We start from the raw sequence: 27,940 nt of genomic DNA, 5'->3' as shown, positions 1-27,940 counted from the left end.
TTCCTGTCAAAACTTTTTATTGATGACATTTGAAAAACAGGTTACTTAAAACACTACAAACGAACAGTATGTTCCAATTGCCCATTTTTCTTTATGGTTAACCTACAACCTAATGCGTCAGCGGTCCAAAAGCTCAAATAAATATGTAAGATATGACATCAGGTACATCTTTCTACTGTATCAGGTTATTCTGCAGGATAATCCTCTTCCATACCAACACCAGGATTACAGGTTTTGTTCATTTAAAAATAAGACGTTCAGTTGGAATGGGGCTTTTATTTGCAGTATTATGACATTCCAGTTTCCTCTTTCAAAGAATAGCCGATATCTAAGACCATGACTCAAACTTTCAAATAAGAATAGAAAAAGAACACTGAATTTTGACCCCAAATAGTAAAGGCTCCTAAGAATGGTTTTTATAGGCCACTGCTTGCTTTCAGTTTAAAAAAAAAAAAAAAAACTCAAGTATATACTTTTCAATCTAACTTTTAATAGCTTGTACTTTTTAGCTATTGGTGAAGCTTTTTTTCTTCTTAAAGATTTGCTGAAGTGTTAAACTAGCTTAGTTTACCAAAGGAACAACTTTTTCTGTGGTACACTTCAAAAATTAGTCACCCTACAATGTAGTGTGTTTGAATTAAGGAAAATGTTAAGCAGATGTATACAACTAAAATAATTAGTGTGGTCTCTATAAACAACTTCTGTTCAGGGATTTGTATGCAGAGCTACCATGTACTTCAGAATAAACAGTAACAAACAAGGAGGGAAGAGAATCAGAACTTTCACAGAGCTGTACTTGACCATATCTTATAGACAAAGCAGAATTACAATGCATGTAACAAAAACAGTAAAAGTATTTTTTTTAAAAGTTGATAGTTACAAATATGGTACGTAACAATTTTCTACTTTATTCAGTACGATTTTCAACATACAGTCTACTATTTTTCAAGATATTTGAAGACTTAAAACAAAATTTCTATAGACTACTTGCAAACAGTAAAATTGAAGTAAAATGCTTACATTCTTATTTGAAAACAAAAATCAGGTAAAAAATGGTGGGTGTAAGTTCTGCTCTCTGTTGCAATCTCACTTCAGATTTACTATTCCTAAAAAAAACAGGGAAAAATAAAGATTAGCAAAGATGTGAAGAGTGAAAACGATCCATAATAATCATTGTTCCTAAAAAAAGTAATATGCAAGAAAATGTTAGAATCACTAACAAGCTGAAATTTTCTACCTTTTCTTCTTTGCGTCTGTCCTTCTTTTCTTCATTATTTTCCATGGTCTCTTCTTCATCTTCAACAATGCCGTCCCCTTGGTATTTGTCATGAGTCCATTTTGGACTGCTACCTGATTTTTTGAAGTTAAAGCGCCCTCTGCCACGTTGAAAAGTACCACGACCTCTTCCTCTTTTGGCCCAATAATCCACACCATCATCTCTGTCATCATGCTACAGAAAGGTTAGAAACAATCATCACTGAAATGTCTTTCTTGTAAGGGAGATGATTATATTCCCAATCATAAGACATGGTATAAATCTTCTGAAGACTGGATATATGAGATTGCTAATGTTCTAAAACACAATAAAACAAAACCAATAAACTGAACTTTTCAACGAAAATATACTCCATTTTCAAAGCAAATAATTAGATCTTACTGTTCAGTAACCCAAGCACTGAGAGCTGCCCAGACAATATTTTGGAGAATCTCAACTACTAAATTACTGCCAATTTTCAAAATTTTGACTTTTTGCTTTCCATTATTATTTCAATCTAAGTCCACTTGTTATTACACTGCATGCAAATAAGATAAACTAACCAATATTTTTCCCCAAAAAATTACCTTAGTCATAAAGATGTGGCAAAGTCATAAATGTCAATAGAATATCATCAATAACACTTACTAAGTAAAACAGGTGGTATGAATTATGCCTTACATCTAAGAACAGATTTTAAAATCCTACTGATTTAAATCTAAATCTGTGTATACTACATATCAATCTCACATGCCAAATGCTCCCTAGAGTAATACCTCACTTATTTCTTCTTCACCAACCTCAAGTACAGCAGCTATTACATTCCAACTTTAATTTTTCATTAACTGTATCCAAATACATATGTTCCCCAAATTACAAACTGTTCCATTAATCAAAACAACCTGCAAAACTGAAAAGTACTTGACTTAGTGGATAAGCAGATGAGCATTACATCCCAAAACGAAAAGCCCAAGTTCTCCTCCAATGTAATTTAATTAACTGCTGCCCCCCTCAAACTTAAGCTCTTAAGTTTGTCACCTACAAAAATGGGAAATTAGGCAAAATGATGCCCCTTTAAAAGACAACAGGCATAATGCAAACAATGTTGCAAAACCTATGGAGTACTGGTACTGATCAACTCTGCAAAAGTCATTAACCTTTCTTCAAATATTATGTGATACACGAGCACCTTTTTCAAAACACAGAATGTGCCTTTGTGCATATTCATAATAGAAATCACCCTCCTGCATGACTTGAACAGCTCGGTTACGCATGTAATTAACAGACTATATGAAAGAGCACTTACCAATTTCTAATAATCTCTCTTTACCAAACCAGTGAAAGATCACTACACCTAGAGGTGGGCACGACTCCATAAAAAACAAATTTAGGAACTATCAAAAGTGTGAATTTCCATGTCTGAAAGTTTCATTATAAACCCGAAATAAACTATTTTAAATGTGTGCCACTCAAAATGATGCCCATGCAATTATATAATTTCAGGCTTCCTTTGGTATTAGCACACTCAACTCCACAGTCTGTTTTGTTTGTGGTATTTACACAGTATTCCATGGATTTGTGGGAAGAAGCAGAGGCATGAGTTTAAATCTTAACAAAAACTGTGTGACTTTACTTTCTCATTTTAAACAAGGGCGATAGCCTTGAGGAAAAACAGATGATCTGTAAAAAGTGCCTAGCCCAGTGTCTGACAAACATTCAGTGAACAGTGGTAATAATAATGTTTATATAGTGCTTACTAAGGGTAAGGCACTGTTCTGAGCACCTTCCATGTATTTACTCATCTAATTCTCACAACAACCCTGTAAAACACTGACTAATTCCACTTTAGATGTAAAGAAACTGAGGCACAGAGAAATTGAGTAACTTACCCAAGGCCACAGAGCTAGTCCCTTCCACTACCCCTGATGCCCATCACCCACAAAATACACTTCCCAGGTATCTTAGTGGCAGTAAATGATTGCCATATGATGCAGGTAAGAGTTAGCAGATATACACAAAGCAATAGCAAAGCTAGACACTGGAGTTACACCAGCCATGACTTTCAAATATACAATCATCAGAAACTAGGTAAAGAAAATGGCAGCTAGAAGATTAGGCTGTGTTTTTCAGAGAGTATCCTCGATGCTACCTAAGTGACATTTTGATGCTAGGCAGACTAATGCTTAATCCTCAAATTCTCTCATCCAAGATTTTAGTCTTATAAATACCAAACTTTTCTGGCCCTTTATCTGTGAAGTAAGTAATTTTTAAAAATTATAACACACAGCCAAAAACATGTTAACAAAAGAGTCCATATTAGAACCAAGATCTTCTGAATCCTCTCATCTCTTCTCCATAAGATGAAGTTTCAAAGGGTTAATTTATTAGAACTCCAAGGCCGAAGCCCCTTCCCCACTAGAGATTTTCTCTTCTTCAGACAACATCAACTCAACACTGAGCATCTGCCCACTTCAATACTTCCCCACTTGCTCCAACTCTTCATATACTCACCCCTCCAGAGAATTTCAGGTTCTAAGACTATTACCTTTCCTGGAGGACTTACTAAAAACATTACCATATCTTTGTATAAACCCAAGTTTTAAGACAGAAAATTTCAGAAGAGAATGCAATAAATGTTACTATTACTCAATATTGTTGGAAGAATGATATGGTGCCTTCAGAACCCTGGCTCTGGAGCCCAATGTGTGTATTCCAACACTGACCTTACTCCTAGTAGGCATGTAACTTTGATCAAGCTACTCAATCTCTGTACCTCAGTTTTCCATCTGTAAAAGTAATGGCCCCACCTCAAATAAGCATGAAATAAGTTAATCCAGGTAAAACACTTAGAATGGTGCCTAGCATAGTACATATGCTCAATAAATGTTACCTATTACATCACTAAGTATTAATGTTTCATTAATATGGGCAAAATTTCCGTGCTGGTCAATAATTCTGAAAGAACCTAGGGGAATGACTATTCAATTTCATTTCTTCTGAATTATATTTTTGTTTATATTTCTATTCAACCTAGCTGTCTGAAAATATCTTTACAGAATGTGCAAAATCTTTTAAATTTAAATATCCATGTAAAAACCAAAGTTGTCATTTCAATAGCTCATTAAGAACTAAAATAACTTTGGGAACTGATTTATAAGAAAAAATGTATTGTGTTAAATTTGTATCTAGTCAACATTAGTCTGTGACAAATGCACAGGTATATCTTACACAGAAACAAAGATTTTTAAATATAACCCAGAACAGCAACATACAAAATGTTACTGCTACTTACAACGGGCTGAATTCTTAAAATAAAACCCTCTTTTTGATTAGTAAAACTACTGCCTAATTATAGGCCAACCTAAAATGATTATGTCCCAATTAAAGGTGAAAAGCTTTGATTCTGAAAGAATCCAAAGATTCTGAAAGAATGCCATAGGAAGATGAAGATCTAGCCTAAATTAAATATTTGTAAAACGGGAAAAGTTTCAAACAATTAATCTCTCCTTGTTCACCTCTCATCACTTCCCTCTTAGCTTTCTGACCCTTCACATTTGGTCTAGTGTCTGGCACTGTTCCTATCACTCACTCCTCACCCCATCTTTGAAACGTTGGCCTTTTAATCTCTTCTCTTATGACTGGGTGATCTCATCATGGCTTTAATTATGACCTGTAAGAGGATGGCTCCTAGATTTTTTCTTTTCTCTCTCTAGATCTGCATTAGCAACTATCCATTGCACATCTCCACTTGATTTCTCCCAGGGACTTCAAGAACAGAAGTTAATCTTCGCCTCAAATGGGCTTCTTTCCTCTGTATTCCCCATCTTAGAGAAATTCCTTCTTCTCACTACCAACATCTAACTAGTGGGTCCCTGAATAAGTCCTCATAAATGTTACTTTCTTAACTTTTGAGATCTAGCCTCTTAGTTCAGATACTCAATATCTCTCAGATACATCTGTTCTCACAACCATGGTTTTTCTAAAATCTTCTTAAAATCCAAATTTATTAAAGTATTATGGCCTTCTACAACTTGGCTCCTACTTATTCTTAATTTTCCCCAAATTACACCACCATCTAGCCATCTGAGTACAGGAGTTCTCTACATCAGGATGTTTCATTCCTTCTGCTATCTACAGTACACCCGCCCATCTTTTAAGCTCAAGATTCAAGGCAAGTTCCTCTACAAAGTCTCTCCTAATCACTCTCTCCTTGGCAGTAATCCACCATTTCCTTCCTTTGGAGGAAATCCTCCAAACGTATTTTCGAATGTTTGTTTCCCCATTACTGGTCTCTAAGCCAAGAACTGGAATCATCATATTTGTGTTTCCCTCCTTAGTACCTAGCATAAACAGTAGTCTGTTAATACACAAATTCTTAAATCAAAAAGAAGATGGATCTTTCAAACTTTTATATAATTGAATAAAATGCCTTTCACTTTCTCAATTATCAACTCAAGCAACTCAAACAATCATAAATTTCTCCTCAGGGGCCATATGTTGAGCCAACATTATACATAATGTGCTCTGCAAAAATTTAACTTTTTCAGAGTCTTGGTCATTCAAGTACCCAAAAAAGAGACAAATGGAAATCTAGGGGGGGCCAGGGGGGTTAGGAAGATTGGCCCTGAGCCAACATCTGTTGTTGATCTTCCTCTTTTTGCTTGAGGAAGACTGTAGCTGAGCTAAGATCTATGCCAATCTTCCCCCATTTTGTATGTGGGATGCCGCCACAAGATGGCTTGATGAGCAGTGTGTAGGTCAGCACCCAGGATCAGGATCCGTGAAGCCCAGGCCACTGAAGCGGAGCATGCAAACTTAACCACTATGCCACCGGGCCAGACTCTGAAATTAATTTTTGAAACAACTGTGTTGCCTATTCTCCAAACAAAATATGGATCTACTTCAGAACACAGCTCTATCCTCTAAGTTAGCAAATATGTTGTGGTCATTCAGGTTTATTCAAATATTCATAAAAAGCCAAATGAAAGACACAATTCTGAAAATCTACTACTTTCCATCTTGTCTCAACAAAACAACTAGCTCTCAAAACTAGCCTCTGAAACAACTTCTCTGAGAAGCTATGACAAAAATGAATACTTCTGGTAATAGTTTGGATATTTTCTTAAGTCTCTGTCTATAATGCAGGGTAGACCCTTTTCCACCATGCCAAACTGTAGGAAATTTCCATCATTACCTAGAGAATTTTTCAGGACCCTCCTCCTCCAGCTTCATCCCTTAGAAAACTATTTCAGAGGGAAAAGCATCAAATTAGTGTATCCAGTAACTTTCCCACAATGTTATTTTTCATCTTCCTTTTCCTCCAATGAAAGTTAACAGCCTCCCTGAGATCCCTAGTTACATATACTGTGGAAGAATTCTTCTCATCTTTCATTTTCAAATATAGCTGTGATGATGGAAGGCAAATCTTAATGACAAGTTTCTACATCTTTCACTATCTTACAGACAGATAGGAAACGTTAATGTTGTTCTCTGAATGTGGCTATCACATCAGGTATATTTTTAGTTTACCCTGATCAGCCCATAGGTGATGTCAATTAAGTGCAAACAGGACTAAAGGGACTCACATTTTCAAGACTTCAAATCATCTAGATAATGAGTTTTTAAAAAGGTTTCCCGCATTATGGTGAATGTTCTCATAAGAGTGGATACCTGTACTCAAAATATATGTGCCCAGTATGCTTTGAAAATTAACGCAAACCAAATAAACACAGATTTCTAACACCCACCAAGAAGTACTTCTTGCTCTTTGGGGTATATTCTGGATCCCATTCCTCTTCCTTCGGTCTCTTTTGAAAAGTAGTATTTGAGTTGTTTGGACCAGTATTTGTCCCAGCAAAAACTCCTCTGGCTCTTCCTCTGCCTCTAATTCGAAACTGATTAACATTAACAAAGTTGTTTAGTAATGCAATAAAAAGGTATTTAGTTACATGCAAACTTGAATTTTACTGCAGTAACAAAACACACATTCCCTAATTTCCTTCCTAAATCTCAATTTCATAGCCACTGAGGATGGAAAGGATGGTCATTTTATATCATCGGCAAAAAATTCTGCTTACTGAAAGCTGAGTAAGTTAAAAAGAAATGCACAGTCAACCTAAGTGTTAGAATATTGCACTTTCATGACCTGAACTAATATTTTAAAATAATCATATGGTTTTTTCCCTTTTACTAGCCCAAAGAGTTGTCTAATTCCTCTTAGTTATCATAGGGGTCCCAAGTGTTCAACTATACCTACCACCATATAAGCAAAGCTCTTCTCTTTTCCAAGTTATCTAATCAATGAACCCTACTAATAACCAACTGGATAGTCGCCCAACGTAGGAATCTGAATCTAGAAATTAAAAGAGTCAAGAAGATGCACTACTCTGAAGTCATTAAAATAATAACTATATCAAATTTATGGAAACATGGGGATAATGTGTATGCTATGTAGAATAAAAAGATAAGTTATATGATTTCTATGATTCACATATAAATAAGGACTTGAAGAAAATAGGCAAAAATGAAAATAGTTGTAATACAGAGATGAACATGTGAATTTTTTTAATGTTTTAAAATATCTTTTCAAAAACTAAGTGATAAAAGAAATAGATCTCAATCAATAACTTTCCTTGACTCTTGCATCTGTAAGCACTATGTACAGTTACTGATCCTAAAGTTAAGAAAAGTATCTAGTTTATATAGATGCTTCTAGATCTCAACATGGCATCTCTTATTTTTTTTTAAATCAGGCTAAAACATTTTTTTCACTCTGTGTACAAAGAAAGCATTATCCCAGCTCCAGCCACTCCTCCCTCCCGCTAAATGGCATTTCTTAATGAAGATGATACTTCAAATACCATTTCATTTTTTAAGACTAATTCTGACTATAGGAGTAATGACTCACGTAACAAACAACGTCTAAATCATATATTTTACTTTCCTTCTTATGTACTGTACTCTAAGGTAAAATCCTATCAAATGATCAAAGACAATTTTATTACTTACAAAGGTTCCTCGTGGTCGGCTAACTCCTGCAAAGCCAGAGTATTCCTTCAGTTCATGGTGAGTTTTAAATTCTTCTTCTCTTTCCTTCTTACTCTCCTTTTCTTCTCGAGAGCTGGGAGAAGAAGGTGAAGCTGAAGAGGATGAAGATCGAGAATGATCTTGCTCTCTACTTTTATGTTTACTGTAAAATAAACAAAGAACAAAATATGTGCTATTTTTAAAAAGATAAAAACTTTGTTGTATCTTATAATAAGAGGGATATTTTTCAAGTCAAAAAACTATCCCCTATTAAAATTATTACGTAACTAAAATGATTGGGTGTTAAACTTTGACACAGTCTGTGTCCATTCTCCTTCAATATTTGTTTTACGTCACTACTGAAAAACAGGCTGTGGCCTGCAAGTTAGAAACTAGAAGTCTGGAAACTTCAAGAATAAGGTTTAGTTCTTCAATATTTCTAACTTGTTTTTTTGTTATTTTAAGGAAAGAAAAAGAAGAGTAGGAAAAAGTAAGAATGTTCTTAAGGCAAGTATCAAAACGACTGCAGTTTGTACACCCTGGGTGAGAACAGTTGATATGGTTTGGGCCATAACTCCATTATAGAAATAAAAACCATATGACATTACAAATACCAGTCATAAATAAAAAAACACAAGTAAAATCCACCATTTACATAATGAATAGCAAGAAAAACGATTCTCTATGATACTTAGCATTCCTATTATTTATTTGACTCTATGATGATCAATTTTACATGATTCTAATTCAACACCCAAAAAGGTCATACCTGCGGTAACTCTTACCACTGCTAACAGTATCCATGGAAACATTACTTTGAAAGACTAATACACATTGCTATTTCATAAAAACTAGTCCTTCCTCCCCCCATCTCTCCCATGTTAAACCACTAGTTATCAGTTTAAAATTCTTGTACTCTGGGTGTTATGAGTTGAAAAAGTGCGGAATCAAGCATAACGAACCAAAGTTCTTACACAAACTGTTTCTAGAAATGCACTGCATTGAAGTCCAACCTCCTGATGTAGCCTGGATAATAGGACACATTAATTTGTCATTTTTTTTTTCAGTGTTAGCTTGCTATTCCAAAGTTTTTGTCCTCATCCACCATAAGCCGTGTAAAAGACAAATACATTTTTGCTGTAAAACAAATAATTTTAATTGTTTAAATTTAAACATTCGATTACACAGTCAAAATTGAAAGCAATTAAGCTGACAATTATTAAAGGCTAATTAGAAGCTAAAACCTAACTCAGACAGTTTTAACAATTACCTGTCATCTTTGTAAGATTTGTATTCTTTGTACTCTTTTGGAGTTTTTTCCTGCTTTCTTGATCCACTGGATTCCCTGGAGCCCTTGGAATCCCCCCGTTCTTTACTTCTTTCTTTTCTCCGACGATCAATGTCATGCCGAAGATCAGCAGAATCACACCTTAATTTTTTATCTCCCTATAAAGGACAGATGTAAAATATAGATTTCAGGGGAGATAAAGAGAAAAAAAAAAAAAGAAATACATACATACACACACAGCCAAATTTTATGCCGGTTTCTAAACTGGTATTTTAGTACCCAAAAACAATGGATCATAATGTACTACTTCCACACTTAGTTTTTGTTAAAAAAATGTACTTGACTGTTTTTACTAAACATTTGTGTACACAAGTGCAGTGGAACTGGGTATATTATTAAAAGCTAGTTATCCTGCAAATGTCACAGGTTTTTGTTCCAAGCAATCCATAATAAACTTTTGTACAGTAAAATAATATAATTATTTTTCCACTCAGCACATCCTCATTAATTATCATCCCTCACCCTTCCACATGATGTTGCTGTTTTTTTTTTAATAGTTGAATAATGATAGAGGTTATAATCTATAGTTATGGTGTAGCCATCTGCCTATAAAGTTAAGGGATCTTAAAGTAATGGTTCTCATTACTTAAGCCTCATTATCATCAAGCTCTTCTCAAATAAATTGACCAACCCAATAAAAATCACTTCAAAAGTAAAAATTCTGCAATTTCCATAACATGCAAGTGGAATATGATTAATGAAACCAATTGAGGTTGAACAGGGTAGAAACAAAGCCAGAAAGATATTATTCCCAATCCTGTACTCAGTATCTTGGGCCATATACTGCCCTTTCTCAATTCAGGTATTGCAACGGACATTAGTTTAACTGGGTCACAATTCACCTCCTTCTTGTTCCATTGCTTTTTCAAATACTATATAATTTAGGAAGATGGAAAGAGGCATCTAGGAATGAAGAAAAATTATACATCAGTAAGATGCTAAGCAATGTGGACATCCTTGCTAGAATTCAACGATAAGAAGTACTTAATCTGGGAAATCTACCTATAATATTCATAAGCATTCATAAATCTGAAAGTATAAATATATCTCCAAATGATATCAACTACTCACCTATTTGCTCCCAGGGGAACAAAGAGCAAAAATCTAACCAAGAGCAAAAGCTTTCCTATTCACCTAGGTATTACCAAGCCCACAAATAACAAGACAATGTAAGTGCAAGTACTTTGCAAACTCCCAACTATATATACGTTAGTTACATATTAACATATATGTTCATTATTCATTACACAGGAAGATCAAAAATAAAAAGCAATGTCTTATCCATCAGTAATCACTATTTTTTCTCCTCCAAATCAAAATTTGGTCTGAGTAATGAGGAGAGAAGCAAGATACTCACTGTGTCAGAGCACAAGGATAGAATAAACTGTTGGCAAAACAAAATTAACCAACACTGAACCCAAGGTATTGAAAGTAAAAGCCAAAATTAGTATTCACTTCTCAGAATCTGTTTTTCCAAGATCAATATGCCCCATGCAGAGAAACCACTTCCTTACTAAGCTCTAAATTCCATAACTAATAAGTTAATAGCATGCTCTATTAAAAACCATGTATAACTGTTAATAACAGCTACTAGTAATAAAAATGCTAATGTCTTCATAATAGCCCAGTTATTCAACTCTGCAAAACAGACGTATTCTCATTTTTCTGATCAGAAAACCAACATCCAAGAAGCTAATATTTTTCCAAATATCAGAGACAGTACTTGGTGACAGCCAGAACCAGAACCAAGCAGTACTCCCAAGTCCCCTAACCTTTTCATTACAACATAGAGTTGCTCCCTTTCTCCCTTTCCCCACATTTCTACTAGACTTTTATGGCCTGTCACATGACTAGTCTACCTAGAAAATGTCCACTTCAAATTATGAGTATATCAAGCAGAGTCCTCCTAACGACTGAATTCCACTCTCACAGAGCTCCTCGAAGCCATCATTCACAGGCTCCTCTCTCAAGTTTAAAAGCATTCTTCCCCCCAATCCACAAATATTCCAATAGTGACACACAGTTTTTGTTCCAACTGTTCATCTGTAAATCAGGTCTTAGAATGCTTATTTCTTAGTCCAGATGAAAAATGCCTAGTAGCATGGGGATTACTCCCTGTTCTCTCTGTGAAGAACCTGGAGATATTATTAATTTAGGCAGACATAAATCAAGGAATATTTATTCTGGCTCACCCATTTCACCTCAAAACTTTAGAGAAACCCTAATATAATTTGTATCTTTGCTTTTCTAATTTTCCTTTGTCTATCCATTGATTCTTTACCTTTTTCTTAGAACTAATTTCTTTCTTTCATTAGTATTTTAAAAAATTACTCTTTGTTTAACTTAGATACATAGTATAGTTTCAGCTTAATTTCTTCTAGGAAAGAACACTATGTACACTATCATAGACATATATAATGTATTTACAAGTTAAAAATAGAATATATCTAAAATTTTACCTAGACAAACTATGCTTAGTACAGTATCCTTAACTAAGCTGAATTTAACACGAAAAAAAGGTCCAATCAAAACATACCTTTTGATTTTCTTCTTTAAAAACTCTCTCTTCCCCTGCTAAACGGGTATGCTTCCTCAGGGCACTTGGAGAGATGTCAATTCTCCTTAACATAAAATAAAGTGTATTTGTAGTCACATTACCTTTATGGTTCAAAAAAATCCTCAGAATTGTCCATTTTTTGTAAAGGAAATACTAGACTGTTAGTTCTCTCCTAACTGACTAATTTAGCATAGTAAGAGTATTAAACTGATTCCTAATAGACAACTAAGTAACTATATTCACTAAAAATGAATTAAAATGCTTCAACCCTATTATATTTTTATATATAAATGAAGCCTGACCTTTTAAAACATCAAATTTATTTTAATAATCAAAAAAGGAAAAATGTTTTGATTAAATTCAGTATTATTTTAAGTGTCAATCATCATACAATTATATCAATATCATCAATGAACACACCAATAGGGTTATTTGTTCCTATCTATCTCCAATTTTTTACATATTCAGTAGATCTTTTATCTGTGCCTTTCCTTGCCTTTTTAAGCTAGTGTCAGTTGCAACTTCCCAGGGGTTCCTCAGCAGCCACCACCAGAACCACACCTAGTATGTAATAAGCACTAAGTTGGATACTTTATAACCAATACTACGAATTATCACCACCACCCAGCAAAATAGACATGGTTATCCTTATTTTCTAGATGGAAGAAAAACTAATGTTCAGATATTAAAGAACTTGTTCATCACAGGACAATGAAGTGACAGAGCCAGGATATGAACATAACTGACTTCAACATTCATGCCCTTTTCATGAAGAACAGTTCTGCCTCTCAACAAGCACGCCTATTTTACAAACTTACTGAAAGTAAATTAAATTCAAGCATTACTCTAGGCAACCAACCCCCTCCCAAAAAACAAATGTGGTAACTATTTAATTCCAAACTGGGGAGTGGTAAGAGTATTTTAAGTCCTAACAACCAGTTTAAACCAAATAAACTGAAAATTAAGAAGAAAACAGTAAATTACAAACTTTTCGAGACTCGAAACACATTTATTCAAGGCATAAATCAGGAATAAAACCAAAGTTCATCTGTATCATGATGAGAGCACAGTTCCAGTATAATCTTGTTTAAACAGCGTCTTCCTATCAAAACAACATTTTTATCTGCCCACTCAGTGGTGCACATACCTGTGTATCTCGGGGCTCTTCTGCCGGGTACTATGTTCTTCAGTGGCTTTCTGATACGAAGTGAACCTCTCGTTTAGGGTCATTGCAGCAGATTTGAAGTACTGCTCTGTTGATTTAGGAGAAATACTGCCCAATTAGTTATCTGTACTTTAAGAGAAATTTTCATTTGTGACAGAAGGGCATGTAGCAGGTGAAAAGGATTAAAAACACTCAAGAAACCTAGCAGAAGAGAATCAAGTGTTACAGAGAGCTCCTACCCTGTCCCTTTTAACTTCCTGTAGCTCAGCAGGGTAACTGATACAAAGTTCCTCACAGGTCCCTGTCAATACTACACACAATCGAAAAATAAGAGATTAAATTGAGTCTCTAATTCCATTTCAATAATACACTACTTCCTCAAACAGAACAAAGAGAAACAATAATATGTGAATGTCCTTATACCTTGCGAATACTAACCAATGAAGTTACTGCAAGTAATCATTTGCAGAAAACAAAAAAATACTGAAATAACTACACAGCTGGTTTTACTAAACGAATAGAATTACTTCAGCAAAAACTATGTTGACAACAAAAATTGGATTTAAGAAAAAACTGATTATTGCCATTTCAACTGGAAAAATATTTTTTAAATCAATTAACATTCACTAATACTCCAAAAATCTGGCATCTTGGCAAACCTGACAGCACATTTGATACTACTGTCTTTCTTTTAACAATTTTAAAATTAGTAATATCAATACTGATTAGTTTTTTAAACCAGTTCAAGATACTTTGTAAATGTAAAATAGAAAGACGTATAAAGTCATAAAATGTTACATTACGAAGCAAGCTATCTGCTTAACAGGTCAACATACATCTGTGTCAACTTACCGCCCAATATCCAGCACATGTCTCATAACCAATCATTAAAACTTGAAACGGCCACTACAAGGGTAGTGCCTCAATCATAATTCCATGAAACCCAGGAATTTGAGCTAGCAACTCAGTTTTTATGCCATTTTTGCCAGGAAGACAGAAGATTCAACTTTGCCTGTATCTTTCAACAGCTATTTTACTTTGAAACATGGATTTTGCCATTTCAAAACATATTCCAGGACCTAGTTACAATGAAAAAGAAAACATCACTGGGCATTTTCAGCTCTATATTAAGTAAGAGCTGTTCAGATCGGTTGCACAATACCAATAATGAAACATAACTACAGTTCTTTAAAAAAAAAAAAAAAAAAGAGAGAAAATGAAAAAGAAAAAATTTTATCAAAACCTGATCTCAAAACTGAGCAGTAAATTGTAAAATGTGGAGACAGGTCAAAAAAAGGTGAAAAAAGAAAAAATGTTAATGTTTCATATTTTATGTACCACAGTAGTATGGTCATAAACTGGTTCACAAACCTAGTTATAGCCAAATAACAAAACTCTTTTGTTACCACGTTTAAATAATTATAGTCAAAAAGAAATGCATTAACTATTCACTGTTTTGAAATATCAAATGCATAAAAAATTGCTAGTGACAAGTTTCAGCTACTATAATGAGTTGTTCTCATGTCAAAACTTCTTTTTAAAAAAGGCTTTTAAGACCACAGCCATGGAGATTCCTAAGTAAGAATTTATTTCATAGTAAGCTGCCTTTTAAACACAAAGAGAAAATAAAACCAAACCTAATTGCCCCAAAAGTCATACCCTAAAACCTTTGAAAATCAGTAACTTTGTAACTAGAATTATACACTGGTGAAAACTGAACACCTTTAGTTCAAACGAACACCCTTATCATCTTTAAAACCTAAAGAAATGTCATCATTAGCCTAATTAGTCATTATTCATGTAGTCACTACTTATCTAACATACTTTTCAATTTCCTGAACTGCCTTCCCCTTTAAAAATACTAATATACACTTCCTGGTTTATCATTTTAAAAAGGTAAGCATTATAACAAATTAAGTAACGCAAAAACAATATAGGAAATTAATACTATTTTTCCACTGGTTTCAGGTTTCTTTAAAGGTTGAAAAGAAATTCTTAATAAATAATAGTACCAATACTGCCTCACTTTGTTATAAATCTATGCCAAGAGTACATTATCACAAATCATATGCATGCAATGAAAGACAATCTGTAAGCATTCTGCACTTCCAACACAGTATAACGGCACATTCCAAAAAGCCTTAGCATTAAATAAACCTACATCATGTTTTATCATGATATAGATTTTGAGAGTATGTTTTACCTCTATTTAGCATTTCAACCCTTTTTATTAGATATCTTCATGGGTCTTAACGCTAGCAAGACTGGTATTTCTTTCATGAAATTCTATTTTTCTAAATGTTTAATAGTGTCTGTGTATACTTGCTAGCCCTGGCATACATTAATTATTAAACATAACTATTCATTTTTTTATTTACAAGAGAAATTTAATTCACAATACTAAACATACCTTTAACATGATGAACCAAGGACACAATGTGTTGAATAAATGACTCTGAAGTGCTTTTGCTGGCCTGTGGCAACTTAATGTGGTCAAAGATGGATCGGAATTCTTGCTCCTTCTTGACAGAATGGACAAGTGTACTAGCAAGTAGCCTGTCTTTAGTCAAGGAAGCAGGTCTGGAGCACATCAGTAACAAACACACACAAACAAAATATACCATTGGTTTGAATATGTAAATTGGAAGTATATTCAGAAAACAAGATAATTAACTGGAATATTAACTAACCACCCCCAGATTATTTACTGGCTATCAGTGTGGAATTACCTGTTAGAATCATCAAGAGGAACAGGTGCCATTTTGAGTTTGACTTCAGGACGATGAGAATCACTGGCTATCATTTTGATCCTAAGGGGGCTCTCCTCTCTGAAGGTAGACTTTTCTCGTGCATCCAGATTCTTGTGTAGAGGGGGACTGTAATCAAAGAGGTCTTTGAGCTTTTCAGACTTTACCTGCTCAGGTGACTGAGTTTCTTTCTTTACTGTTATTCTCTCAGAACTTTTGTCGTCTTCCTTGTGCTTATCTTTTGTAGCGCTAGGCCTTTCCACTACATATCCAGTTTCTTTAAGTTTATAATTTTTTTCTTCTCTAAATGCATCACTTTCTCTATTGCCTTTCAGTGAAACTTTGGACTTGTACTTGGGTCCTTCCTCCTCAGTATTCCGGTGAGATGTAGTAGCAAAATTTTTACCCTGATCTGCAAGGACTGACTTCCTGAACTGTCTGTAATCCTCTGTCTCCTCTGTGTCATCCCCTTCTGAATCATTAAACTTTTGTTTTCCAGACTCTTTATCACTGAAGTAATCTAGAGCTTCCTGATCTTCCCATTCTCCCTCTGCCCTCCCTTTCTCTGATCCTTTCTCCTTTGGAGTCTCTTTGTCCCTGGTATTACCCCTATCAAGCAGGAATACTCTAGACTCTTCATCTGTGAACCTGTGAATAAGCAAAGAAGAGGATGGTAACTCTGGATTGCATTCATTGTGGATCACTTGCATATTTAAACGTGTAGTCCCATAACACAGGACCAGTAATAAAAGAAAAAAAAAACCCTACTGAAAGATGCTTTTTCAGATTCCACTTTTAAAACACATTAAAAGCATCCATGTAGCACTTACATACTGAGTTTTTAAATAAATTTAAGTACGAGACTTCCTAAAGTTTAAAAAGTAAAGCCATTCTCAAAAATCTGTTCTGTTTCATCAGTCCACAATTTTGCACTAACAAACCCAAATTTCCAGAAACTCTATAACATACAGCACAGCTTAAATCTAATTTTTGAGATTAAGAACCACTAATAAACAATGTACTTATCTATTAGAATTCTACTTAGGATTATACTCAAAATTTCAGTCTATCTCATTTACTTATCTACTACTATAACTAAGAGTTCACAGAAGTGTACTTTCACGCAGTTGATAACATTATATATTTAATACTCTATTTGCATCACAAAATAGCTCCTAGTTTGCTGCAGAAAATGATTGTTTCCGGCAATAATGTAGAAACTACATATCAGTTCAATAAAAAAATTATTTCTATATCGTATAGCAGTATACCATAAACAGCATGCTTGCTCTATTTCCTCACTTATAAGTCAATCACACTACATTATCAATTTTCATTAAGTTTTTCAGCAACTTTTAGCAACACATGAAATGAGAATTTAAACAAACTGTTTAAAACATCACTGGAGTCAGTAAAAAATACCATTATCTTCTCTATAGTCAAGCAGATTTAGTAAAAATGACAGCCAGACTGTTTACAATACCACACAAGTAAGAACACAAAACGCATTATTTATGTAGATCACATTATAATAGTGAAGAGAACAAAAAAAAGCTTTCAATGTTCTAACACTTACAAAATTAATCTCTAAAAGTTTTTACTGTTTTTACAACATGTTTACACTACTCAATTTATACTACTCAATTTCTCCTTGTTTACATTCTTAATTCTGGACTGCCTGAAAATGAACAAAATTAAAAGAAGGAATATAAATTAGTTTCTTTTAAAATACAACTTAAGTTAACCGGATGTAACTAATAACTTGGAATTATAAAGAAGGAAGTCATAAGCTAAATACACATCATAAAACAATAAGTTTACACTTATAAATTCAAATAGAATTCAAACAACAAAAGTATTAATATTATAGTCTCAATTCTCCACCTTAGTTCTTACCTTTTTAAGAATTTTCCCGTCTTTGCAGTTTCCTGATCTCCACCGTCAGGATAAAATGAGGAACGTCCCCTAGCCTCATCTCTTGGAGCATTCTGTGGTGTGATTGTCTTTGCAGGGCTTCTTCGAGAAGGGATGTGATGAATTGGACTGTTCTGAGAAGGACTGTATCGACTAGATCCATTGCCAACAGAACCAGACCCAGACCTTTCAGGGCTATGTTGAATGGAATGTGAATGCTGAGAGGGAGTATTTTTTGCAGAGTGGACTGTACTGAGCATGGGGGCATCAGAGCACGATGAACTCTGACTAGGTGGCGTGGCGATTGGTGAGGGACTATGGGGTGATCTGGGACTATTATCATAAGCTGAGAGGCCAGGCCAAATATCACCAGACGTGGCTGATGATTTATTAAACTCATCAATAGACTCAGACGGGTCATGTTCAAAGGTATCTTTCGGTTCCTCCTGTGATTTACTTTTCAAAGGACTCTCTTCTTGAGGCTCCCCTTCAGCTTTTTTGGTTTGTTTTTCCTGAGACCCTCGTCTTTTAGAGACAGGAGATTTGCTATATGGGGATGAAGAACGAGAAGAGGATGATCTTGGAGACCTAGAGGATCTATATGACCGGCGAGATCTGCTTCGGGATCTCTGAGAAGAAACGGATCTTCTTTTTGGACTCCTGGAACGTGAACGACCTCGTCTAGGACTCCTAGAATGTCTTCTATTCCAGACAGGTCTATAACCACCTCGATGATATCTACCTCCTCCTCCTTGATAATACCCTCTACCCCTTCCTCTGTACCCATAAGGTCGTCTCATTCCTCTATTATTTCTGTAATCTCGGCGATAATCTCTAGAATAAATACGATCTCTACTACGAGATCTTGAATACGTCCTGGATCGAGACCTAGAACTAAAAATGAAATAAATATCAATGCAAGAAAAATAAACTATTCCATCCTACCATTCTAAATATTTCTGGTTGAATATAACGTAAAAAAAACTGTCAAAGTCAAAAATGTACACTAAAAAAAAAACCTTCACTTACACAAAAGTAAAAGTTTACTGTTTTCAATGAACAAAGTTTCACTTATAAGGTAAATACTGAGAGAATAAATGCCTTAGGAATGAAAGCACAGAAACAGGAAGAAAAAAAAAAAAAGGTCGGCATTCCAACAGCACATTCTAACAAATTATATAGAACATTTATGCAGACACTTGGAGTGATAGTGTAAAAGAATATTTAATGGCACAGAAGAATATTCATCAGTAAATCACCACTGGCTAAATGCATACATAATATAAAGTTAGGCCTAGAAAAAGAATACAGAAAAAACATAAACTAGTATTAATTCTTAATGAGATCTTAATGAAATTATGGTCACTTTTAACTTGTAGTTTCTATATTTTCTATACTAACTATGTATTACTATTTGAACAAAGACAACCATAGTTAATCATTTTTAAACAAAAGAATAAATTTATTGAGACCTCAGAGTCAGCAATAACGAGAAACTATGAAACAATATGCAGATTGTTTACTGCCAAATAATTCTTACTTGATCAATTCATCTCTTAACAGTGTAGATAGATACAAGAAATCCACTATATACTGCACAGTATAGTAAGAATCTGAGATCTGGAGCCAGACTAACTGGATTGTAATCTAAATTCTGCCATTTACTAGCATGCAGCTTGGACAATACTCAATTTCCCCAACTCTAAAATGAGGATAACAACAGGTCTACTTCACAGGGTTCTTTGAGGATAAAATATAAAGGGTTTAGCACTGTGTCTGTATATAAGTACTCCATAAATGTTAGCTGATATAACTATCATTATTAAAAGAATTAAAAGTACAGTAAGTCACCTGTATCTCTTCTTTCTAGAGTGTGATCTTGATCTTGATCGAGAACTAGACTGTGATCTAGACTTTGATCTCGAAGAATGTGATCTAGAATTGGAGCGACCCATTTCTTTTCTCCTAGTCAAATGAAAGAGCAAAAAAGGTTAAAATCACAATACAATTGAGGAAGTTTCACATTATTATTTAACTTACTTTCAGACACAAATTGAATTTTACAAGACATAAGTTTCTCAAAGGCTATTATTCATCATTCTTTTCAAATGAGTACTAAGCCAGTCAAAATTATCCCTGACTAAAACTGTATTTTCACCTGCATGACAGGTACTGTATACTGAACACACAACAGAAGATTTCTACAGACTGCGCCACCTATCTGCCTCTATCCAAAAAGGCAGCAGCTGCAGAAGCCAGAAAGAGCAATGATACCAGACTGCAGCAGCATGTTAGATGTTATTCCATGCCCAATACAAATGCCTACCTCTCCTGTAAAAAAGATAAATAATATCAGAGTATTACAGATAACAAACCTGAAACAAAGAAAATACAAGTGGCATAACACTAAAGAAACACAAACCTACCAGACTAATCATCTTAAGTGCTTTATGGCCTTAAAATGGGACTAAATCGACCACTCCATGTATACAATACTGCCTAGAATGGTGCTGGATAGTCTCTTAGTAGAATGAAGGTCACTAAGTCTCTGAACAGCTGGAGCCATGGCTCTGCTCTCAACAGTCATGAATGCAGAATAAAAATGACTTAAGTGACAAGGCCTAGTTCATCCTCTAGCTTTCTGGTAAGACAATGAAAAAGGATAAAAGATAAAAAAAAAACTGGAAAGATAAAGAGATACTGGAACTACAAGAAAGAAAACTTGGGCACCAGTATTCTAACTTTTCTAAACACTACTTACTATCTAATGTAGTAATCAGACTTCGTTGGGTTCAGAAATCAGTAACAGGACTAACCCACTTATAAGATCTGCTCTTCACAAAATTAAACATATACATATGCCTCTCAAGTTTCTTTCTGCTATAACTGTTTCCAAATATCCACTAATTTATTACTCAAAATAAGTAATTGTTTCCTTAAATACCGACTCACTGTAAACTTCTAATAGGCTGCAACTGCCATGTATTTAAACCATTTCCCCTACAATCAAATATTTTTGAAGGCACTTACTTTACCTACCTACTAGACTTTGCTTGGTACTATGAAATAAGATTTAAAAGTAGTAAGATGAGTTGAATTATAGAAGAAGCACTGATAATGTCTGTGTACTTTCTCATCAAGAAACATAAATAACAAATTCCATAGGTTTCAGATAAATATTTATTTAAAAATAAAACATAACTATCCTCAAATAGACAAATTATCAGCTTTATTCTCTCTCACTCTTCTTAATTCCAAGCAAGTAAGAAACACATAAAGATGGTACCTTCCTCAGAGCTGCAGTGAGGACTAAATGAGCTCATACATGTAATACACTTAATACAATGTTTAGTACATAATAAGCAATCAATTTTAATTACCTGAACATCAATGTAAGGGGAAAAAAGCTAAGTTATGGAACTCCTCTGGTTGCATAAGGGAAGATGAGTTAAACAAGCAGGGTTATTTCATCTTGTTTTATTTTTAAATAGTTTTGTGTGTTCTGGGTCTTTAAGGAGATGTGTTTACAGGAGTAGAAAGTAGACACACAACCTAGAAGCAGGAGAGATAAAGAAAAGCTTTTTCCTAAAACTAACTTTTAAAATCTGGCTTACTTCATACAAGCCACCAAAACAAACAAACAAAAAAAAGCTTCAGACCACATCACTTTTAATCACAGTCTGAATCATGAGTTCAGTAGTCACATTTTCTCAAATAAGCCAAAACTGAAAACTAGAAACTAATGAATGCCATTTACCTTGGGTTTTATGCAGGATCAAGCAGTCAAGTGAAGTCTTTGAGACACTATAAAATTCTTCCTGGAGAGAACGTTCTGAGAAATTAAACTCTAAATTCAAATTCCTAGCAAAGACAAAAAACATGAGTTTGATTTATGGTAAATTAAATATCCGCTGTTTACAATATATCATACTTGGCACTGCAATGAACTCTTAATAAAGGCACTAATGATTTCAGGGAAGGTGAACCTGACTTAGGAAATAAACTTTTAACCATAAGAGTTTAAGGAAATTAACTTTTTTGTTTTAATCAGAATGCAGCAGTGCATCATGAAACTGACAGAACCTTTATTTTTTAATTTAAATACTTGAATTCTAATTTTAGCAATTTGGGCTTTAGAAAACAGCAGCTAGGCGGCCCGGGTTCGGATCCCGGGCGCGCACCGACGCACCGCTTCTCCGGCCATGCTGAGGCCGCGTCCCACATACAGCAACTAAGAAGGATGTGCAGCTATGACATACAACTATCTACTGGGGTTTTGGGGGAGAAAATAAATAAATAAAAATTATTAGAAAACAGCAGCTATGTTGTCATTCTATCAGAAAATTTCAAAGTGGCTAACATAATGCCATCTTTGTATATCAAAAATGTCATGTATCTGCAGTTAGTATTCATAATGCTATAGTTTATAATTTATCTCAAATATGAGTTTATTTTAATGCTCTGCTACTTATCTTATTCTCTCTTGGCCATGGCCACCTTCCTTTCATATAGTTTAGTTTCATCTGAAACTGATTTTTTAAATTCATATAACAGCCATCTCAGTTAACTGTAAGTTTTGTGCCCAAAAGAATTTGATACATGTACAGACATACCAATAAAAGGTCAGTAAATGAAACAAATATCTATTGGAAGCCAATACTCTTCCTAAACTAACTTACTATTACTATGCAAATAAATTTAAATTTTACACAAAATATTAAGCAGTTATCAATACTGAAAAGGTTAGCCTTGTGAATAACATTCAGTGATTATCAATTACGTGCAAAGGATAATCAAAAAACACTAGAAAAGCAGAAACTAAAGAATATATACAAGGTTGATAAATGCCTACACTCAGAGAATTCATAAACCAGCTTAAATGAAAAAAATACACAATAATATGAAAATGTGTGAATCGTACCAAGCAAAAATGCAATAAAATTGGAAATACAAAGTAGAAGAACTGATAAAACTAAACTGGTGAGACGGCCGGCCCAGTGGGGTAGTAGTTAAGTCCTCGAGCTCCGCTTCTGGTGACCCTGGGTTTGCAGGTTTGGATCCTGGACATGCACCTACGCACTGCTCATCATGACAGGCGTCCCACATAAAGCAGAGGAAGATGGGCACAGATGTTAGCCCAGGGCCAATCTTCCTCAGCAAAAAGAGCAGGATCGGCAACAAGTGTTAGCTCAGGGCTAATCTTCCTCAAAGAAAACAAAAAAAAACAAAGACTAAACTGGTGAGTCAAGAACAAAGTCCCCTAAATACCCATGGCCCTACAGCTGGGGAGATTAAGAGATTTAAGATCAAGCTAGGAAGGAGGAACAGCAATCTAATAATTAAGGACAACATACTAAAATAAAAAGTAGCAAAAACAAAAGGCCATGGACATAGAAACAGGATTTCTGAAGTGCATGCATGTTTAGTTTTAAAAATATCAAATCCACAAGTGGATAGAGAAAAACTCTAATCTTTTAAATTAGTGTGTTGTTATGAAACTTGACTGTGACCTGGAAGTCCAGTACGACTGATTCACTGCTGGAAGTGATACAAAACTCCTTTTAGCTACCACTTCCCCTAAACAATTCTAAAACACTGATTTTAATTTTTATATATCCACAGAAGAACGAACTGCCAAATCCCTCTTTACTCCAAGTCATGATGTTTTGAAGTTCCAAGAAAATATACACTAGAAATAGAAAAGAAAGGGAGGAGGGGCTGCAGGCTATTAGACTAGTAGTTATGTATTCTTGTCCACAATCTATAAATATACTCAAGTATCCATACCAAGAACTCAATGATGATATTTCAAATGACACATAATATATTTAACAGTTAATATATATTTAATATAAATACTTAACATTTAACAATATTTAATATAGTGAGTACAAAGACTGACAAATTCATTGGAATTTACAAGGTTCCTATTACATGCCAGACACTATTATTCTAGTGTTGGAAATACAGCACTCTAAGTGAGACATTAAGTCCCCTCATCTCTTGGAGCTTATGTTCAAGGCAGGCGAAGAGAGAAAACAAACAAAAAACTCAAAGCCATGGGTTAAGAGCTGGAGAGGAGGCCCACTAAGGTGAGTCCTTGGGCCCTCTGTAAGGAGGTAACATTTAAACTAAAGAAAAGGAACAGTGCAGAGATGCACGGAAAGAAGAGCCTCTTAGGCAAAGGACACAAACTTAGCAAATTCAGGACACAAAGACCAGTAAGAAGGTTGAGGCACTGTGATCAAAGGGAGCTTATGAGATAAAACGGAACAGGTAGGAATGGACCAGATCAAACAGCATCTAGTAAGTAGCCCAGAGTAAGGAACCTAGATTTTATTCTAACTGTAATGGGAAGGCCATGGAAAGTTTGACTGATTTACATTTTAAGGTGGGTGCTGTACACAGCATGGACAACACAGAGAGGAGAACAGGGAGACAAATTAGAAGGTTCAAGTTCAATACATACAATGGTTGCCTGGATAAGGGGATAACAACAAAGATGGAAAAAAGAAGCAAACATAGAATATGGTTTGAAGTACAGTCAACAGTACTTGCTCATAGGATGTTGATGGTGTGAAGCAGAGGGACTGAGGAAAAAAAATTAACGGTGCCCCTAAATTCTAAGTTTGGGGCTCAAGCATCTGGGAGAAGTGCAAGTTTGGGGGAGAAAACAAGAGATTTGTTTGCCCTTTTAGGCTGCCCACGATCACAGAGTGTAAATGGTTAATCCAGAATTTGACTGGGATCTCCTGATTCCAACTTCTGTGCTGGTGCCTGATGTGGCCAAAACCTACATATAGAATTCAAAATGCCAAATCAATCTTCCCTTCATTACAACAAAGATCACTTACTAACAGATTGTAAAAAGACACAGGGAACAAATTGCTTCATGCATCTTTATCCAATTGATTCATCAACCAGAGAGGAATACAAGAGAATAAATCAGGCTTCATTTTTTCAAGTAAAGTTCTTAAATATCTTAACAGAGCCTATCTTTTATGGACTAATACATAATGATCAGCTAGAACACAAGTGATGAAAGGAGCAAAGACAACTGGGCTCAACAAAATACACAAGATGAAGCCCCCCAAAATGAATACTTTAGGTTACCCTATCAAGCATACTTGAACCAAGTCTTCATTTTAATAAATTCAGGGAGTTTGGGCTCCAGATTTCTGTAAACAAATTATCATTATTTGCATCTTTAATAATCCTAAAATATCTCATGACTATTACTCCAAGAAACTAGGGTCAAAATCCTACTTGACCATTAACTAGCTGCCCAACACTGGACAAGTTACCTTAATCTCTTTCAGCTTCAATTTCCACAAGTATAAAATAACACTAATAATGGAACTTACTCATAGGTTTAAGGTTAAATGAACTGAACTAATAAATGCAAATAGCTTAATGTTTGGCACATGGTATGCACTCAAACGTTAGCTATCATTATTGGCAAACCTGGTTTGTCAGAGTCTTTCCTTCAGGTTATCTATTAATTTTGCTTCCAATGATTCTTGTATGTAGGATTACTCTAATATTTTTTATACAACATTAATCACCATTAAATAAAAGTCTTCTAAAAAGTGCTTAATAAAATGAATGGAATTTTGCTTTAAAAACAGTCCAGAAAAAAGGTAACCAAATATTAAACCAAATTGGTAAATGATGATAATTATTAAACTTAGATATTGAGAACACGGGTGTTCACTATTCTCTCCACTTTTGTGCTTGAAAATTTCCATAATTAAAAGCCTAAAAAAATGACAGGTTTAGCCACAAATTTTTAGTTCTTTGTCCAGCCTGTCATCCTGCTTAAAAAAAAAAAAAAAAAAAAAAAAGAACATGGAACCCGGATAAAGAATACCAGCAGGCTGTGCGACCCCCTGGTTCACGCGGCCTTAAACAAGTTTTCTACCTTTTTGGCCTCCAACTAGTAAATGCAGAAATACTGGATCAAGTCAAATTGAAGTGTTTGAAAACTCCAAAATAGTACACAAATGTGGGCTACTATTATCATCATCTTGATGTCTGTAGATTGGTCGGGTTTTTTGCAGTCCTGGGGACAAATACAATATTAAATGCCTAAGACTCTGAGGTAACACTGATGACCATTGCCTAAGAAGCTAGGTGTGAAAACCAAAAATTCAGAACCTACAAGTATAACCTAAACATTTACACGTACTACACAGAGATATGCTGGACTTAATTCCCTTATCTTTTTATTAATAAATCACTAAATTACACAGAATTCAGCGAGTGTACAACTAATGATTTTGATGTCGTTTCTGGAAACTCCCAATCCAAAGGCTCTATGCAGAACTGAAAAGACTTCCCATTTCTACAAACCTTCTCATCACACAGTTAATCTAGTACAGCTAGCTGCCCACATAAGTCATTCAATAAATTTAACTACACCTGAGCCTACCAAGCGATAAATTTGTAGGTCTATTTCCAAGTTCTAAAATACTATTGTTCTCCAAGGCAAGAATCAGCTCTGGCTAAAAACTCTCCTTTGCCACCACTTTAATTATCTGAATTAGGGGGATTCCAGTGTTGACCACAACGTAACGAGATGCAAGCCATCAGGAAACAGGCTTTAGGTTGTTCACCGTGAGTTATTTTAGAGACAATCCTTCCCATCAAATTCTTTATCCTGAATCGGCTGCGATCACATAAAAATACAAATAAACTTGTAATGGTCTTTCCTGCAAAGGTTCTTTATTGTCTAAACAGCAGCCCAACCATTCCAACTAGAGTCCAACTGGAACGGCAATTCAGAGGAGGGATAAGGAATTTTGCTTTGCAATACCAAAAAAATTTAAAAGGCGCTGTGTTGCAAACAGATGTAAGGCTGAAGGAAAACAGCTGATCTCTTTACGTTGGTTTTGGTCATATTTGCCCTAAACTTTAATTCTCCAGTTCTAAAACGTTAAAAAAAAAAAAAGCAGCAGCAAAAGTTAGACGTTCAAGGAGTTACCAGCAGCGCCGCTGGACTCGGATGAGATGAATCTTTGCGGTCAATAAAGCCAACTTAAGACGGGGGCAAAGTGCCCAGCCCGCCTCCCCACCCCCACCCACCCCACCCCCGTCACGGGCGCAGCGCCGCCGGAAGGCCGTGGAGTCCCGCCCGGGCGTGGCCCCCGGGACGGCCGCTCCCGCGCGCGGACGCCATCACCAGGCCCGACTCCCGGGCCCGGTCGCCAAGAGACCCGCCACCCCGAGGGCCGGGGGCGAGCCGGGGCCGGCTACGAGGGACAGCACGACAGGACCCCAGGACAGAGCAACGAAAAGGAAAAGCGTGCAAGGGTCAACGGACGCGGCGCACTCCGCCGCAGATCCGCTTATTTCATCACCGACCCAAGGCCCGGGGGAACGGCGGCGGCGGGCCCGCGCGGGAGGCGAACCCGGGTCCCGCGGGCGGGCGGGCGCCGCGGGCTGAGGGAGGGAGGAGGAGCGCGCGTGCGCGGGTCGAGCGTCCCGGCGGGCGAGCGCGCGGGTGGGGGGTGGGGGTCCGGCTGGCGGTGGGGGAGGGGCGGGAGCAGGCACGCGCACGCGCAGGGGGCCGCGCGGGCCCGGTCCCGAGACCGGTTCCCGCCGCGCGCGTACTCTTCTTGCTGCTCACCCCGCCCCCACCTCTTCGGCCCGCGGTGCTTCGAAAGCCTAAGGGACGCCGACGGAGAAACGCACAAATAACGGCGTAACATCTCGCGGTTCTTCTGTCGCCCCCCACAAAAGACCACACCGTTCACTCGTCCGCGGTATTCGCTACCCTCCGAGTGGCCGGCATGCGGCGCGAGGCCTACCTGACGCGCCGAAGCACGGCGCCCGGGACTTAGCTCCGTTGTAACTACACAGCGGCCATTTCCCGACTCGAGAACGGGAGGAAAACCATAGAGGGCTCTTCGACGCGCGAGCTCGTTCC

General features: G+C 36.0%; 1 protein-coding gene across 6 annotated transcripts; it reads right to left on the bottom strand.

The window, feature by feature from the left end:
* BCLAF1 (BCL2 associated transcription factor 1) lies at nucleotides 1–27,940 on the bottom strand. Of its 6 annotated transcripts, none has more exons than XM_058566209.1 (14): nucleotides 27,822–27,938; nucleotides 21,770–21,873; nucleotides 21,393–21,564; nucleotides 19,864–19,977; nucleotides 17,995–18,906; nucleotides 16,081–16,746; nucleotides 15,762–15,931; nucleotides 13,334–13,439; nucleotides 12,166–12,250; nucleotides 9,552–9,727; nucleotides 8,264–8,444; nucleotides 7,003–7,149; nucleotides 1,238–1,450; nucleotides 1–1,106 (listed from the first exon to the last, which is right to left on the bottom strand). In XM_058566209.1, the coding sequence occupies exons 3-14, from the start codon at nucleotides 21,398–21,400 to the stop codon at nucleotides 1,101–1,103; spliced, it is 2,784 nt and encodes a 927-aa protein (XP_058422192.1). In that variant the 5' UTR covers nucleotides 21,401–21,564; nucleotides 21,770–21,873; nucleotides 27,822–27,938; the 3' UTR covers nucleotides 1–1,100. The 6 variants fall into 6 exon arrangements, 5 of the variants coding, with proteins under 5 accessions (XP_058422192.1, XP_058422193.1, XP_058422195.1 ...); XM_058566210.1 differs by having other exon boundaries at nucleotides 17,995–18,900; XM_058566212.1 differs by lacking the exon at nucleotides 7,003–7,149 and having other exon boundaries at nucleotides 27,822–27,939.

The sequence above is a fragment of the Diceros bicornis genome, chromosome 23 (assembly GCF_020826845.1).
Source record: "Diceros bicornis minor isolate mBicDic1 chromosome 23, mDicBic1.mat.cur, whole genome shotgun sequence".
Taxonomy (NCBI): Eukaryota; Metazoa; Chordata; class Mammalia; order Perissodactyla; family Rhinocerotidae; genus Diceros; species Diceros bicornis.
This window is presented reverse-complemented; position numbering and strand designations above follow the sequence as displayed.